The sequence below is a fragment of the Cornus florida genome, unplaced genomic scaffold (genome assembly GCF_030987335.1).
Source record: "Cornus florida cultivar Cherokee Brave unplaced genomic scaffold, ASM3098733v1 CherokeeBrave_3.0.0_Hap2_Chr08, whole genome shotgun sequence".
Taxonomy (NCBI): domain Eukaryota; kingdom Viridiplantae; phylum Streptophyta; class Magnoliopsida; order Cornales; family Cornaceae; genus Cornus; species Cornus florida.
In genome coordinates this window covers 763,752-780,543 of record NW_026775578.1, presented here as the reverse complement: position 1 = coordinate 780,543, position 16,792 = coordinate 763,752, and the positions used below count along the sequence as shown (strand labels likewise).

General features: G+C 34.5%; 1 protein-coding gene across 1 annotated transcript; it reads left to right on the top strand.

Moving 5' to 3' along the window:
- Positions 1-11,647: 11,647 nt before the first annotated feature.
- LOC132268761 (glycine-rich cell wall structural protein-like) lies at positions 11,648-12,967 on the top strand. Its single transcript, XM_059769593.1, has 2 exons — positions 11,648-12,297; positions 12,508-12,967. The coding sequence occupies exons 1-2, from the start codon at positions 11,691-11,693 to the stop codon at positions 12,819-12,821; spliced, it is 921 nt and encodes a 306-aa protein (XP_059625576.1). The 5' UTR covers positions 11,648-11,690; the 3' UTR covers positions 12,822-12,967.
- Positions 12,968-16,792: the final 3,825 nt, after the last annotated feature.

The following is a 16,792-nucleotide window of genomic DNA, read 5'->3' as shown; positions in this document are numbered from 1 at the left end:
GAAGACACACTATATAGTATATTGGACCAGAAAAAAGGGTACAATTGGAGTAATAGAGCAAGAATAGAGATAACTAAGAGTGCAGCACTCATAAGTAGGGCTGCAAGTTGGGCTGGCCCAACCCAACCTCAACTCGAATCGGGTTGGGTTGGGCCAGCCCGAATTGTACCCAACATGGATTATGGTCATAACCCAGCCCGAATATTTTCGGGCGAGTTAGGTTGGGTTGACGGGTTGATTTTTTTAAATTTTTTTTTTTCGTAAATTTATATATATTATATATATTTGATTATATTATTATTTAAAAAACAAATTATATATATATATATATATATATATTATATTTGATTATTTTTAGGGCAAATCATTTTAGCCTCCCCAATCGCCTCCATCTCTATTCTCTTTGAACTCGCCTCCCCCTTCTCTCTCTCCAACTGCAAACTACAAAATCTACAAGAATCAGAAGTTCAAAACCCATATATTTCAGTTTTATCTATCTGTCTGCAAGAATCAAAAGTTCAAAACCCATATCGCAAATCATTCAGATTGTTCAAAAAATCAAAACCTAGATCTTTCAGTTTCCATCGCCCACTGTTCCAGTTAAGGTTCCCATTCTTAAATGGGCTATGTTTGGAGGAGCTTCCCCATTCCAAAATTCCTTCCATTTGAAGGCCTTTAAAGAATGCCTTTCAATAGAATGAATTTAAAAGAAAAAAGCTGTTTAAGGATGCACTTTCTGAAATTCCTTTAATAATTAGCAGTGTTTTAACTAACCAATTTTATCCTTCGTAACTATGAAAAATTAAAGAAGAGAGAGAAAAAAATACGTGAAGAGAGAGACTAGGCTCCAAACGTAGATCTTGAGAACTAAAAACTTAAGGTTAACTTCAAATTTTGAAAAGTATGATGTTTGAAGAATTACAACGTATCAAAAACTCTTACATAATTAATTAAATAGGTAAAGGGTTATAGTATTAGATACTTTTATTTTCAAGACAAAGAGAAACAACAATCTCATTAGCAACAATTGTCATTGTTGAGAATTAAAAACTCATTAATTAAAATTCTAATTGTATGCATACTTGAGAGATAACAGGATGTGATAGTATTCTACTTTTAATAGGATTGGTTAATCCCAAGTTCCCAACACTCCTGTTTCAAGAAATCTCTTCAAGAGTCCAACAACAATACATTAATTTATATACAAGAGAAACTTGCCATCCAATAATAAGCAAATCGCCTATGATGATATTTTTCTACAATTTTTCTTGCACTAAATTTTTATAAAGAATAAGAAGGGAGAATGGTGTACATAAGGATAAGATTCTACTGTTATTGAGAAAAATTAGAGACCAAGATTTGGGATCATAGAGGTAGAGGAAGACAGGCTAGTAATTAATAACACATTTAAGGCTAATAGGGACAACATAAAATAACTCATAGGGTCAAATTTGTAAAAAATATATTAATTCTTTAAAACGTGATTTTGCTCCCGAAAGGTCATCTGAAAAGTAAGTTTTTGTAGCTTCGGTTGAACGGACTTTTAGACCACTGCACTCCTTCTGTAAACCCATTTAAGAAATTTGCCAAACACACAATTTTTTTTGAGAATGACTTTTTGGGCTTGGAAGCTAGTTTTGGAGCCCCAGGAAGCCACTCCAAACAAGGAGATTTTAAAACCGAGTAAAACATTTGATTAAACTAGAATTTGGAGATTTTAAAATCGAGTAGAAGTTGAATATTTGGAAAAAAATCCTCTCCGTTACTCTCTCATTGGACGAGGTCCAATAAGTATCTCACGGTGGTGATTAATGCTGCCACCTCCGCAACATGTCATCCCTAAATCAGCAAGTCAAAAAAGAAAAAGAACTTTTGTTTTACCATATGTACGAATACGTTATACTTTATACGAGTATAATATTGTACAATTTAACTTTATCCTTTTGACTGAAATTAAAATAAAATCAAAACGCCAAAATAATCTTACTTTAAAACAATTCAACAAAAATTAAAATATGTATACATAATATTCTATTGAAACAAAATTATAAGAAAAAAAAAATCATAGATCGAATTTTGGGTTATTAGGGTTAGTATACATACCCTTACCTCAAAAATAGATCCAAATAACTCGATTCTCAAATTTTCTCCAAATCAAAAATTTTGAACCGTAGTTGCGTAGAATTCAGTCGAATTGAACAACTTTAATTCTTACACCATAAACTAAATCTTACCCCTTAACCATAAATTCTAAAAAGAAGATTGAACCCAAAAAAAAATGGTGGCTAAGGTGTTTTTTTTTTTTTTTTTTTTTTGGCTATTACGATTCCGTGTTCTTCTCCTTATTTATTTATTTATTTATTTATTTCCTTTTCCACCTCTCTCCTTATATATACACAAATATGTGCCAAAAAAATCTAGGCAAGCAAAATTAGCAAATATATATATGTATTTCTCTATATATATCTGCATCTCCTGTAGTTCTTCGTTTGTTCTGGGTCATTTTCTTGGGTTCTTATTCTTTTTTAAGGTTTTGATCTTTTTTTTTGGATTTTCAAATTTCAACCAACTGAGACTCGTAAAGTGAAAATTAATTCATTAAATAATAGATATGTTGTATACGGCAGTCATATGTATATTTTAAAATTTTGGTAAATATGAATTTAACTCAACCCTCAACCGCAAAGACAACTTTTTTACCTTTCACTGGACCAATCCAATGAGAGAGTAACTGGAGGGGATTTTTTTCCTGAATATTTTAGGTAACTCTTTTCAGTAGACAAATTTGTCCTTTTTTTATTTTTTATAAAGACAATTACCCATCGTCATTAATAAAGTTGTTATTATCAAATATGATAACTTAATATTAAAGATTATTATTGTAAAATCAGCAATAAGTGTTTTAAAAAAATTGTTACCAAATAAATTTAAAATTAATTTAATTGTGAAAATTACTTATTATAATATGTCACCAAACACCTAACATACTTTTTGCCGTAATTTTCTTATAGCTCTATTGATAAAAATGTCTTCTTTTTTTTTTTTTTTTTTTTTTTTTTTTCAATAGTAACCCCAAATGGGCTCTAAGTTTGTGTAGGGATGGTAAAATAGTCCGCATCATTAGGTTGTAACGACCCGAACCGTTAACCGGATCCTTAACCAAACCCGAGGTCAATTAAGGACAACACCATCTTTTCCTACATCAAGACATGCCCCACTAGTCAGTCCAGGGTCTAAATTACTTCAGGAACACAGTTTATATGCACACTATAACAAAGGTCAAGGTAAAGGTCAAAAGGTAAGGGTCAGCCGGCTGGTGACCCTTGGTCGGTCGGCTGACAAGGCATTTTCGGTCGGCTAACCTACATGGTCGGCCGACTGAAACGAATGTGAAAACTGGTTGCTCTCGGGACTTTTCAAATTAGCTTGTCGGTCGGTTGGTGAAGGGGGTTCGGTCGGCCAACCCTAGAGTTTCGGTCGGCTGATGGTGAGGGTCAGTCGGCCAAAACAAGGCCCCTCACACCCTAACTCTCTGGAATGGCCTCTAACTGTGCTAGTTGTGAACCAACCTTATACTGGACCGGTTATGGTATCAAGTTCCGAATTCACAGCAACAAGGCAAAACATTACACAATTGAAAGACATCATTAATTGGTCAAGATACACTTCATTCTCTATTTATCCTGAAATAATTACATAGTCTCAATTTGTATCAAAATACCGTTAAGAGTTATAATTACAATACATGGCCATGATTTTCAAAACGAATTTAATTTACAAAGATTTGAGACTTTACAAAAGAATGGCAAATACACAAAAGATGTCAAAAATGGATTTCTATTTCTCCTTATGCCTGTGAAAGGTGTAATACCCCTAATTTTAAAAAGGATATAATTGGAATTTGATTATTTTATTTTATTGTATTTTAGGTGCTTACGTGGCTTTGTGTTTATATGGTTTCGTGCTTATGTTTAATGGAATTAATTGTTTAATTGTAAGTGTGTGCTTAAGTGTTTTGTTTAAATTAAGTGTTGAATGAAATTAATTGTTATTTGACTTTGATGTGTATTTTTATTTTATTTTATTTTAAACTTAAACGGATGGATTTTGATAGTAGTAATGGACCAACAGTAGGTCTCATGGACTACTTGAATAGGGGTTGTTTATAAGTACGAATAATTACCCATACATGGTTGGGTATATATATACTTGATATATACGTTTTAGAGGATAGATTATTATTATTATTAATTAATTATTTTAATGTTAATAATAGTAATATTATGTTAGGGGATTATATATATATATATATATATATATATATATTTATAATTTATATATAGTTATTAATTATATATATATTTGGTGATCACGTATAGGGCAGTGTATGTATATGTAATTATATTATTTTATTTTATTTTATTTTCTGTTAGTGTTAGTTGACGTAATAGTGTTGGGATTAGGGTTGCATAAACCTATATATATGTAAGGTTGTGTCTGCCAAGGGTTTTAGAACCCTATTCACACATCGGTGGAGGTAGGGAAAAATACAGAGAGATTTGAGAGAAATTGAGAGAGGAAGTTAGGGTTTTGGCCAAGGGTTGAAAGGCCGGACCAAGGAGGAAGGAAGAGGGTCTGCTTATGGATTCGAACCAGAACAGTATGAGGCTTGACGACAATCAGAGGTTGCCGGAAAAACTAGGCAGAGAACGGTTTAAGGTTTCAAAACTGAAACCAAAGGCAAGTTCTATTTCTTGCTCTTTCCCTTTAACTTGTGTTCTGTGCATGCCTAGGTAATTTCCAGGATGAAATCGAACTTTAATAAACTGAACTTGGTTGCATGCTTAAATTGATTTAAAACAGATTTTTATATGTTAGTACATGTTCTTGCTTGATCTTGTTAATTGTTGTATGCGACTTTGTTTTGATTCATATTTAAAATGCATAGTATCTGTATAAAATAAGTTTTAGGATCCTTTGGAACTTAGAATAGATGGTTATGACCTGTAACGAAGGTGATCGAAATGATCAGAGGAGGTCAGAGACGGAGATGAATGAGAATAGTGCGGCTCTCAAAGAGAGAGCCTGCTCCATAATGGAGGGAGCCGGCTCCCTAAGTGAGAGAGCCGGCTTTCCATCAAGGAAAGCCGGCTCCATGAATGGGAGAACAGGCTCGCATGAGGGGGGAGCCGGCTCCCTTGCTGTAACACCCCTACGGGGTGTATTTTTGGGTTTTTCGGATTTCAGAGGCTTAAATGTGGTTCTAAAAAAATTAATGGGGGGTTTTAAATGATTTAAACAATTATGTTAAAGTCCCAGAAGGGTTAATCTGTGCTGTTATACTAAGGGATTGGACATCATGAAGTTTTAATACAAATCTGCATGCTGTCAAGGACTAAGGGAAATTTAATTGCTCTCTTGCATAGTAACTTACTGGAATTTTTGTTTAAGTATGGTTTTGATAATTTTGGGGTTCCTGGACTGTTCTGGGTTATTATTAAGGATTTTAAACATTATATCATGATATATTAAAACTCATTTAGCATAATTAACATCTGTATGCTAGTGGAGTTAACAGTATGGAAGTTTAAACAATTTTTGCATACTGTTAACGGATTTAAAAGATTTAATTATCTAGTCTTCTTTTAGCAGTTTAAATGACTGGAACATAATTTTTAAATCTATATTGGATGCATAATAAGGTCATATACTTATTAGATTTTATTATGCTTACCTTAGATTTTAATTGATGAACCATTAAATTATGTTCTATCAATTACATGAATGTTATTTTGGACTTTAATTGATGAATCATTAAATTATGTTCTGTCAATTACATGGATGTTATTCTGGATTATAATTGATGAACTGCTTTATTTGTTTTATCAATTATTGGATGTATGGATTATATGCACCGGTATGGGACGGTGGCATATTAGGTATGGATTAGATCACAACACTGACTCCTACCTATTCTGAAATAAGGGAATGGATTATAAAACTAAATCCTACTTATATTTAAGTCAGATTAGCTGAACAAGTTGAATGACTAGCTGGATTATTTGCTATTTATATTTAAGTCAGATCAACTAAATAAGTTAAATGACTAATTGGATTACTTGCTATTTATATTTAAGTTCAGATCAACTGAAGAAGTTGAATGACTAACTGGATTACTTATGGATTGATAGAATAGAATTTACATATATATGATTATGGTACCACGATATGAGCTTGAGTATCAGGATCGATGGTTAGGGAGCGTATATGCATTGGGATGCATAACTGGTTATGATAGGTAGCGGTATACCCTGTTAGGTCTAGGTACTCATGCCCACCTCAGGTGCGTTTTGCATGTTGCCTTCTATTCAGGTTAAGACCCCCTGTGTAGTCCAGTGAGAGTCCCTTAGTGTGGATATATATATATATATATATATATATATATATATATGGACTATTTAGCTATTGTTAAGTTATCTAGGATGTATCTGCATATCAGGTCTCTACTTGGATTGTAGTTAGAGTATAACTTGTTCGTGGGCCTGACCCACCATTGTTTTTCAAGTATTCGTCAGGAGTAGAGATTGTTCGTGCTGAGCAGGGATTGTCTACTTCACTCTTCCGGATTATTTACGTAGAAGTTTTCTTTATATTTCAATTTTCTGATGTAGACAGTTATATCTGTCATTTGTTTAGTTTTGATTTTCCAGGGGTCCACAGAGTATGGATTCCCGAGTTGTACAAGTTGGAGGATTATTTGTATCAGAAAAATTTATTTATAAGAATTTATTTTGAGGATTTCGTCAATGGATTTATCGTTTTAGTTTCTTTCAACAATTTTATTTATTCCTATTTATCCTATTTGTATTCCGTGTTTGATTATTACTATTTGTTTTTGATATCCTCGGGCATTTTAGCGTAGGCCTGGCCAACCCGCATCTGGAAATTCGGGGATAACACAAAACGTCGACGTCCACTACATCCTTTCCGAGCCCTGAAAAATTTTAAATATGAAGGGGTGAGCAAAGTTTGCTCAGTAGGTGGTGCCTAAGACACACCTCTTAGAACCCAGTGAATCCAAACAATGAATAGAAATAGAGGATAGGGGTCACACTATACCGGGAAAGAGTACAACATCAAATCCAATTTTAAAATAAACAATGCCGTGCCATGAAATGCGATGTCATGTATGTCACTCCTCATTTTCAAAATTATCCATCACTTCACAAACTGTTAATATAACCCGTTCGTTGGTGACTCCGCAGCGACACAAAAGAAGGATTGGCTACTGTCCTTGACTCTTGGTACCCCCGCGGCGTCATTTGGGGCCCAAATAGCTCAACCACGCTAGGTTGTTTCTCTAGTTCCCTCTAGGTTATATTAACACTACGGCCCTTTGGTGACTCCATGGCGATCGAATTTTCTTAAAACCATTTTATTAAATTTCTCTCCAAAAACCCTTTCTCTTTCATTTCAAATCATTTTGCCCTTTTTTCATACCCAATGCTATGAATGCATGTCTCATCCTTTGATATTACAATGTAAATAAAAGAATTTCTACTACACAATTCAACATGCTTCACCAACAGGCTGTGGCCTAATGGTACAAGACTCCTACTTCCCAAAGAGAGGTTAGGGGTTCAAACCTTAGTAGAGGTAGTGTGTGTGAGTCCCAATTAGGAAAAAAAAAAATTCAACATGTTTCCACATAACAATTTCTAGCAATGTAATAAACACCATGACATAAAAAATTAACATTTAGGCATACTATTCATACAATTTAATTAATACACATAATCATAGATTCCAAATACAACAATTATATCATCTTCATGGCAATCAATTCAAATTAGGCATGCTTAACATCACATATTGAAAGAAAATTTACAAAGGACGCAATAAATTGGGAATTAGAAACCCCAACCTCAAGAATTGCAAAAACCCTCAAATTTGTGCCCTGGATTTCAAAATTCCTAGAGTGCACCAAACAAGGAATTGCTCCGATTAAATCGTAGATCTCGCCGTGATTTTTAATTTGCCACAAACGGCATCTAAATATACCAAAAATTGAAGGAGAAATCAAGAAATGAAATTCACATGGTAAGAAAAAGATAAAATGAGAAAAGGAAAAGGGGATAGAGTGAGTTACGAGAGAGAGAGAGAGAGAGAGAGAGAGAGAGAGAGAGAGAATTGTGAGGCCATCTTGGCCTTACAATCAATAATGGTGGGTTTCACCTTTTTTAAAAAAAAAAAAAAAAATCTTTTCTCTTTAATTTCAACCCCAAATATATATATATATATACCCATAATAAATTACAACTACACAATATACATTAAAAAAAATGACATGATACAAATGGACCCAACTAAAATTCCCGTATGCAACAATTCCAGTAGCGGGTCCCATACGGGACCGTCCGGCCAAAAAAAACGAAAAATGCAAAAATGACAAACCTTACATTTCAAAGAGTCCTGAACTCAATAAAATGTCCCAACCAACACTCGGACACAACCGGTACACCCCACGGTGTCCGGCACGCAATACGATAAAAGATGAAAATGTCCTTGCAAAAACAGAAAATTTTAGAAAATGAAAAATGGCAAAAATTAGAAACATTACATAGGTACCCGTTGCACTTTTTAAAATAGTTGTGGAGGTCCATTTAATGGTTTTGGACCGAGACGGAGAAAGGTCACCTCGACGCATTTATAATGAAAAATATATTTTTTTATCCTTATACCCTATGTTACATACAGAATTACACTTATTGTTAGAAGAAGGTTAGTGTTTATTTGGTACAATTTTGTACATTTTAAAATAACTTTTATTTGATTTATATTTTTAAATATTTGTTTTTAAAATTTTGAATGGAAAAATTAGAACAAAAAAAGAAAAGAGAAAAAGATTTTGAGTAGGAATTTAAACATCCAAAAACAGAATATGTGAAGTCGTTTGCTAAATAATTTTAGTTGAAAACAAAACAAGAGAACTTAAAAAGATGAGAACCGAGAGTCTCCCACCCCGCTGCCATTCCTAAATTAGTAAAATATATAAATAACCATAACCAATATATTTAATTAAGATTCTGCAAGAAGTTGAATAATCAAAATGTAACCGTTGAAGATAGGGGACAAATCTCTCCTCCCTCAAGGGGAGTTGAGGGATTCAAGTTACATAGTAGATAATTTATTTGCTAATATATGTAACTACTTATCTAATTAATAAAATAAAATAATAAAACAGATTCAAAGGTATTTTGAAAATTATATTTATAACGAGTTCAATAAATGTTTTATGCTAGTACTTATAAGCTGCCTAATTCTAGTAGTGTGACTGATAAGAGATTAAGCACAACATAATATTAGTCGCCATTTTATTCCTTCTTAGTTAAAATATCACAACATTCATATTATCGTGATGTTTGGTAAAATTAAAAATTAAGTATTGAAAAATATAAGAGCTAAATTTTAAGTGGTAATTAAAAATTAAATAATTTTTTATATCATTTTGAATTTTCAGCATTTAGCATTTAGTGACAAAATGTATTATTTGCCACTTAAATTTTATTACATTGTAAGCGACGCTTACCTATTTTTAGTGATATTGAAATTAGGTTATCAAACGAGCTTAATCAATAATGAATTGAGTTATCAAACAAGCACCTAGTGACCTAGAACTTCTTTTACACTCGATATAAAATCTGAGTAATTATTCTTCATTATTACATAATGGCAAAACTGAATATTATTCTAGATTGTGTAATTTAGTTGGAAGCCTCATTTCATTTACACTTTATCTCAGAATTATAATTTAATAAAAAAATTGTGGCTAAGGGAAAGAACTAGCCCTTTCCACCTTTGTCCCCCAACGGTAAAAAAGAATCCACAAAAGTAAATGAAAATCTTCTGCGTAAAATAAATTTGTTTTATGTTTTTCAAATAATTTGAAAGAAGTTTGAGAATAGTTTTTAGATAGGTACGGAATGAATTAATTTTAAACTGTTAAAAAGCACAATTTTTCAGCACATTTAATTTATTATATATAGATGCTTAAGATTTGGTTGAATAAAAAATGTCAAAGTTGGCGACCAGAAAAGAAGCCGGGGGCCAAGAAATAAAAGCCATGTGGAAAAATAGTAGTAAATGTATTTTAAGTATGTGCTCTTAATTTTACTTTTCTTCTGTCTCTCTTAATTAGATGTACGTTCTTCATTGATAAAATATTTGGTTGGGATAGAGACGGCGGTCTTCTTAACGCATTAATTAATCATTTTAGAAATTGAAGGCGGGCGCAAGGTTGTTGAGATAATTGCGAGACAAATGAATGCAACCTTTGAAATCTTTCTCCAATATTTCAATTTTAATTATTGTATGTAAGTCGACGATGGACTTGCTGTCTAGCACCGACATAATAAGCCCAGTAGTACATGTCAGTAGTAGTAGTTATTGGGACATCCATCCATCCAACAATTAATTACGGAATTAAGCTCACCACAGTACCTATCATTGCAAACTAACTACTATTGCCACTTTGTGATCAATTTACTAAGCTTTCGATCTCCTTGTGAAACAACAAACACTATTTCCAATTTTCATGGGCCTCGAAACCAGTTCATCGAGCTAAGACTGAAACACTGATCGATCAATGAAACACTGATCGATCATGTATGTTTGAACATATATGGCTCAAAATCAAGAAGCAGGTAAGCTAAATTGAGTTTGAGTAAGGGTTCTATTTGAGATCGATGAGATAATAAAGAAAACAGCTCTTACATCAAATAAATAATAAAAACTTGCTCTCAATGTGCATATATGGTCATGTACGTTTAAACCAAACCAAGTGTATAGCTTAGTGTCGTCTTAATTTCCTCTCTCTTTTGGGTACGTAGTAGCTACTAAGATAAAAAAAATAAAAAACTCTATTGCATAAAACTATAATAGCACAATCAAATTGTACGTGTACTCTGTACGTGTTGTGTAAACAGAAAGTAACTTCTACCCATAATGCATAAGAAATTAAGAAAAAAGAATGTAGCTAGTGCACGTGAACGAGAGTATATATATATATATATATATACTGAATCCCGTTAGTAAATAATTTGTATTGTTGAACTGAATGAGGTGCTAGCTGTTATATATGTGCGATTATTATATAATTAATTAGTATAAGCCCATCCTCTTGATCCGGTTCCACTTTAACATTTTATGGAATGAATTTAGCTCAGCAGATAGATACATCATTGTAAATGATTGTCTAGTATAGTGTATGATTGATTGAAGTTAGCAGTACTCTTTTTAGGGGCAGATTAAATTGGTCGAATATATGACTCCTGCTTTGCCTAGCAAATAGATAGAAAAGCCAATGCTTAAACTTGTATCCCACACTGGTATGTGTACGTAGAGCCTCTCTCTCTCACACACACACATACAGAGAGAGAGAGAGATAGTCCACACATGAAAATGCAGGGAGCATTAAGTTGGTTGAGAGTTGAAATTCAATATTAAGTGCACCGGCTTTGAACAATATCCTACGTCAAGACGACTTGAACACACACAGACATGTTACTTCAACTGCATGCATTTATGCTGCTTTCTAGCTACTATTCTCCTGTATATATATATTGCTAGGCATTAGTCATTGATTGTAAAAGATCAGCATTTGCCTTCCCATTTTCCATTTTGGGTGAAAGATGGGGAAGTTTTTCAAGAATGTTGGCGTGCTGTTTGCAATGTCATTGATATTGGTGTTGTTTGTTGTGGGAATAGGAGAAGGACGGAGAATTGAGAAAGAGACCATTGGTGGTGGGACAGGTGGAGGATTTGGAGGTGGAGCTGGTGGTGGTGTAGGTGGAGGCAGTGGTGTTGGGGGTGGTGCAGGTGGAGGATTTGGAGGTGGGGCAGGTGGTGGTGTAGGCGGAGGAAGTGGTGCAGGTGGAGGCATTGGAGGTGGTGCTGGGGGTGGCAAGGGTGGTGGTGTAGGGGGAGGTGCTGGTGCTGGGGGTGGTGCAGGTGGTGGCTTTGGAGGTGGCAAGGGTGGAGGTGCAGGTGGAGGTGTTGGGGGTGGTAAGGGTGGTGGTGTAGGTGGAGGTGCTGGGGGTGGTGCAGGCGGTGGCAAGGGTGGAGGTGCGGGCGGAGGTGGCGGTGCAGGTGGTGGTGTAGGAGGAGGTGTTGGGGGTGGTGCAGGTGGAGGCTTTGGAGGTGGTAAGGGTGGTGGTGTAGGCGGAGGAAGTGGTGCAGGTGGAGGCATTGGAGGTGGTGCTGGGGGTGGCAAGGGTGGTGGTGTAGGGGGAGGTGCTGGTGCTGGGGGTGGTGCGGGTGGTGGCTTTGGAGGTGGCAAGGGTGGAGGTGCAGGTGGAGGTGTTGGGGGTGGTAAGGGTGGTGGTGCAGGCGGAGGTGGCGGTGCAGGTGGTGGTGTAGGAGGAGGTGTTGGGGGTGGTGCAGGTGGAGGTGTTGGGGGAGGTGCCGGTGCTGGCCATGGAGGTGGTGCAGGTGGTGGAGTAGGAGGAGGTGGTGGTGCAGGAGGAGGTGTTGGGGGTGGTGCAGGTGGAGGCTTTGGAGGTGGTAAGGGTGGTGGTGTGGGGGGAGGTGCCGGTGCTGGGGGTGGTGCAGGTGGTGGAGTAGGAGGAGGTGTTGGGGGTGGTGCAGGTGGAGGTGGTGGTGTTGGCGGTGGTGCAGGTGGTGGTTTTGGAGGAGGGGCAGGAGGTGGAGTCGGAGGTGGTGGAGGTGCAGGAGGTGGAGCTGGAGGGGGATTTGGAGGTGGCTTTGGGGGAGGAAGCGGAGGTGGCAAGGGAGGTGGTGGAGGTGTTGGTGGTGGGTTGTAATCTCAAAATTTAAAACTTAAGAGGCACCATAATATAAATAGGAAGCAATGTATGTGCAACTTATGGAGTATCTACGCGCTGTTGTAATTTTACCAAGTACTTTGAAATAATGAATAAGGAAACATTAAATGTGGTTTCTTATTAAAGTGACCAATCGTACTTTTCCTGCATCTTACATCAATATCATCTTATTCTGTTGGAATTTCATATGAATAGGGTTCCTACATACATAAATTATCTCTCTTCAAAAAAATTTTTTTATTTATTTTTAAACAATACTCACCTTAGACCACATAAGTAGGAACGTCCCGCTAAAACGGATCAAAAACTTTTTAAAATAATTAATAAAAATTGTTTGAATCTTTTTGCGGATCATGCACATATTGCAATCCGCTACAGAAAAAATTAAACAATTAGCTTAAATATGGTAAATTAACTACAATTGTAAGACTTCAATTATGGAGTTTAAGGAAATCAATTTGGCTTCAGATTACGACAGGTGAGGATAAATCTTAAAATTTTGGATGCCACTAAAGTTATGTGTATTTATAAATTGGCGGCTTAAATTATCTCTAAAGATTGGATGTAAAAGATTATGGTTTGAGAATGGAGGAGGTGGCAAGCAGTGGAGCTGGTGGAGGTCCGTCGGCAAAAGAGATGATTAATATTAGGGTTTTAGAATTGGGGAGATAATTGGCATCAATGGGGATTTGGTGGGAAGAGAGAAGGAATAGTGAGTTAAAAAGATGGAAAGCCCGCTACCAGGTCTCACACACGCATAAGATAAAATCGTCTTCTTTTTTAGATAACTCAACCCGAACACGACCCGTTTAATATTCGTTTAACCGACCTATTTATTAAATGGGTTACACGTGTAACCCGATACAAACTTTTTATCTCTCCTTCCTTATTTAATCAACACTTGTCTAGTGGGGGCGGAGCCGATGTGTTCCCCCTTGACTTGGCACGCCCAGTATAAATGTACTCTCTAAAGGAGTAGTAATTTTTTAAATTTATTTTTACATTTATAAGAAAATTTCTATACAATGCCCCCTAAATATTTTAATTTCTAAAATTATCATCTATATATTTTTTTTCTTTTTCTTTTTCTTTTGCTCTTAATATTCCTTAGATTTCCTTAAAAAAATAAATAAATAAATGAAATTTCCTTCTTTACTCAAACTTTAATTTTTTTTCCTTTAACCGGTTTTTTTTTTTTTTTTTTTTTTTTTCCTACTTCTTAAGATTCTTCTTTTTGCATTTAAGAATGATGTATATGTCATTCTTTTTTCAATGTATGTGCCAAAACCATTTAACTTTACTTTCTCTAGTTTTTTTTTTTTTTTTTTTAATATATTTTATTTTAAAGTTATTCTCTAAATTTCTCATCAGTGGATATTACACATAATTTTCCTCTCATATATATTTTTTTTCTCTTTCTTTTAGTCGCTCCACTGATTCATTAATACTCTCATTTTTTTTACATGAAAGTGTTATTCTTGATTTTTTCTTCTAGGGCCCAATACTCCATTTCATACAAAATGACTGGTCTAATAACAATCTATATATGATAGCGGGTTGTTGTTGTTTTTTTTTTTTTTTTTAAAGCTCAACACTTCACTCTATAATATTGAAATTGAGAGTGCCCTGTAAGTTGATCTTTTATTATATTGGACATTTTATTAATAAAACTGTTGTTTTAGTTTGCATGCATACATATGTGATGAATTCCTTGTATTGATTCACTCTAGAATTGAGTCAAAGGTTCCTTTGATTATATAACATGATTTATTATGTGTATATATAGCTAAATATACAAAGGATATAAGTAATGGAAATTATATTTTCTTAAAAAATTATTTTTTTCTTGAATAAAACACTTCACTCTATAATATTGAAATTGAGTGTGCCCTGTAAGTTGATCTTTTATTATATTCGACATTTTATTAATAAAACTGTTATTTTAGTTTGCATGCATACATATATGATGATTCCTTGTATTGATTCACTCTAGAATTGAGTCAAAGGTTCCTTTGATTATATAACATGATTTATTATGTGAATATATAGCTAAATATACAAAGGATATAAGTAATGGAAATTATATTTTCTTAAAAAAATATTTTTTTCTTGAATAAAATTGGTCACTCTACACATAAGTTTTTATTTATGAAATGACTCTCATTATAAATGAAATGACTCTCATTGTACATGGTGTGTACAACACATTAAGTGGCCTGATGGGTTTAATAAGTTTAAGTAATCATTGTTTATTACTCAAAAGTTTGTACAAAAATGGTATCTATGCGGTGTTTTCATTACACGACACAAAAAAATTGGCGTTATAAATAACAAGAGACTGGCGACTTCAAGATAGAAGAGGTATTTAAACCCAGTAATATAGGGTTGTGTTGGATGGATGTGACAAAAAAAAAAAAAAAATGCACCACTTTAAAGTTTTGTTGGGGTATATTTGGATGGGTTTGTATTTTCTTTTCAAGTTGCATTTCAGATTTACTGAATAGCAATCTTTACTTGCTTGAGCTTTTAATATTAGAGGCCGCAATTCATTTTTGAAAGCCACTTTTAATTATATATATATATATATATCATAGGTTCAGTTCATACCTGGAACCAAGACTAATGTTGTGTAATCTGCCTGCGCTCTTTGTTCCGTTAGTGGGGCAGCCGCAAGGTGGGTTTATCCATGGCATTGGCATGAAGATGATTTATCCTTATTATTATTCTTTACAGCGTGAAAACCCCATTACTGGGCCAGTGGGCATCAGAACCAACCAAGTTACAGTTGATATAAGGGTTTTCCGTTTTTGGACTTATATTGGGCTAGCCGAGACCATGTTTTTCTTTTTCTTTTTTTTGTTAAAAAGTGAAAGAGAAATGATAGTGTGAACAAGGAATGCAGATTTCAGGATACTGCTATATATATTAACAATGCTCCTATATATATATAAAGCCGAGATGTGTAGTTGAAGAGGGCTACTGTACATCAGCTAAATTACACAGATTTGAGAAAATGATTAAAATATAATTATTTATTCACACTATATAAAAACGTGTGTGTGTGTGGGGTGTTGGGCTTAGTGGAGCGAGATCTGAGGCCACAAGGCATCGACCTTGTATCTTTTTGTATGATATGAGTGCTGCCTAATTTTTTCCTCAAAAGATTCACAGATTTGGAACATCTCCTCCCATACCAATATACTACTAATATAGTGTGAAAGCGGGACAAGCCATTATCAACTCCAATACTCAACACACACCATATATACTCAACTTATCAAATAATATTATGAAAATAAAGGAATTATTATATATATATATTGAATCGGTGTTCCAGTACTATAGAATTATTTTACATTCCAAAATCAAACAAAGTTTATTTGTTATCGCCATTGGTGGTGCTTCCATTATAGTCTCCTAGATGCAAGGTCCGAAACTTAATTATGATGGTGATAGGATGCACCATTTTATAATTTGAATATAAATTGATCGTTGAAATCCACCCAAGTTTAGCTTTTGTTAATTAACGCTTCTCTCTCTCTCTCTCTCTCTCTCTATATATATATATATATATACATACATCCATACGGAAAGGTGTCGGCAGTGATCGGAACCAATTAAAGGCAGCACTCCATCCATATTAATAATAATTGTAAGTGAAAACTTTGACTCATAATAGTCCCGGGGGCTTGCATCGGCCAGTGTTCAAGACTTTCCACCTCTTTTAATACTCTCAATTTAAAATGCTACTTGCATTGTGGAGTTGAGGAGTCGAGGTGAATAATCAGAAGTTTATCTAGTAACTACAAATTCAAAGACGGATAGTTGCAATTGCACGGATTCACACGTTATAAAAAAAATAAAAATAAAAAGAACTCTGACTTATAAACTTCATTTTCCAGTTATAATTAACGGATTGGCCTTAATCTGACTCAAAGTCAATATATATT

Coding starts and splice junctions, on each gene's coding strand:
- LOC132268761 (XM_059769593.1), top strand. CDS start 11,691: ATGGGGAAGTTTTTCAAGAATGTTGGCGTGCTGTTTGCAATGTCATTG. Junction 12,298..12,507: donor TGGTGTAGGGGGAGGTGCTG/GTGCTGGGGGTG, acceptor GAGTAGGAGGAG/GTGGTGGTGCAGGAGGAGGT.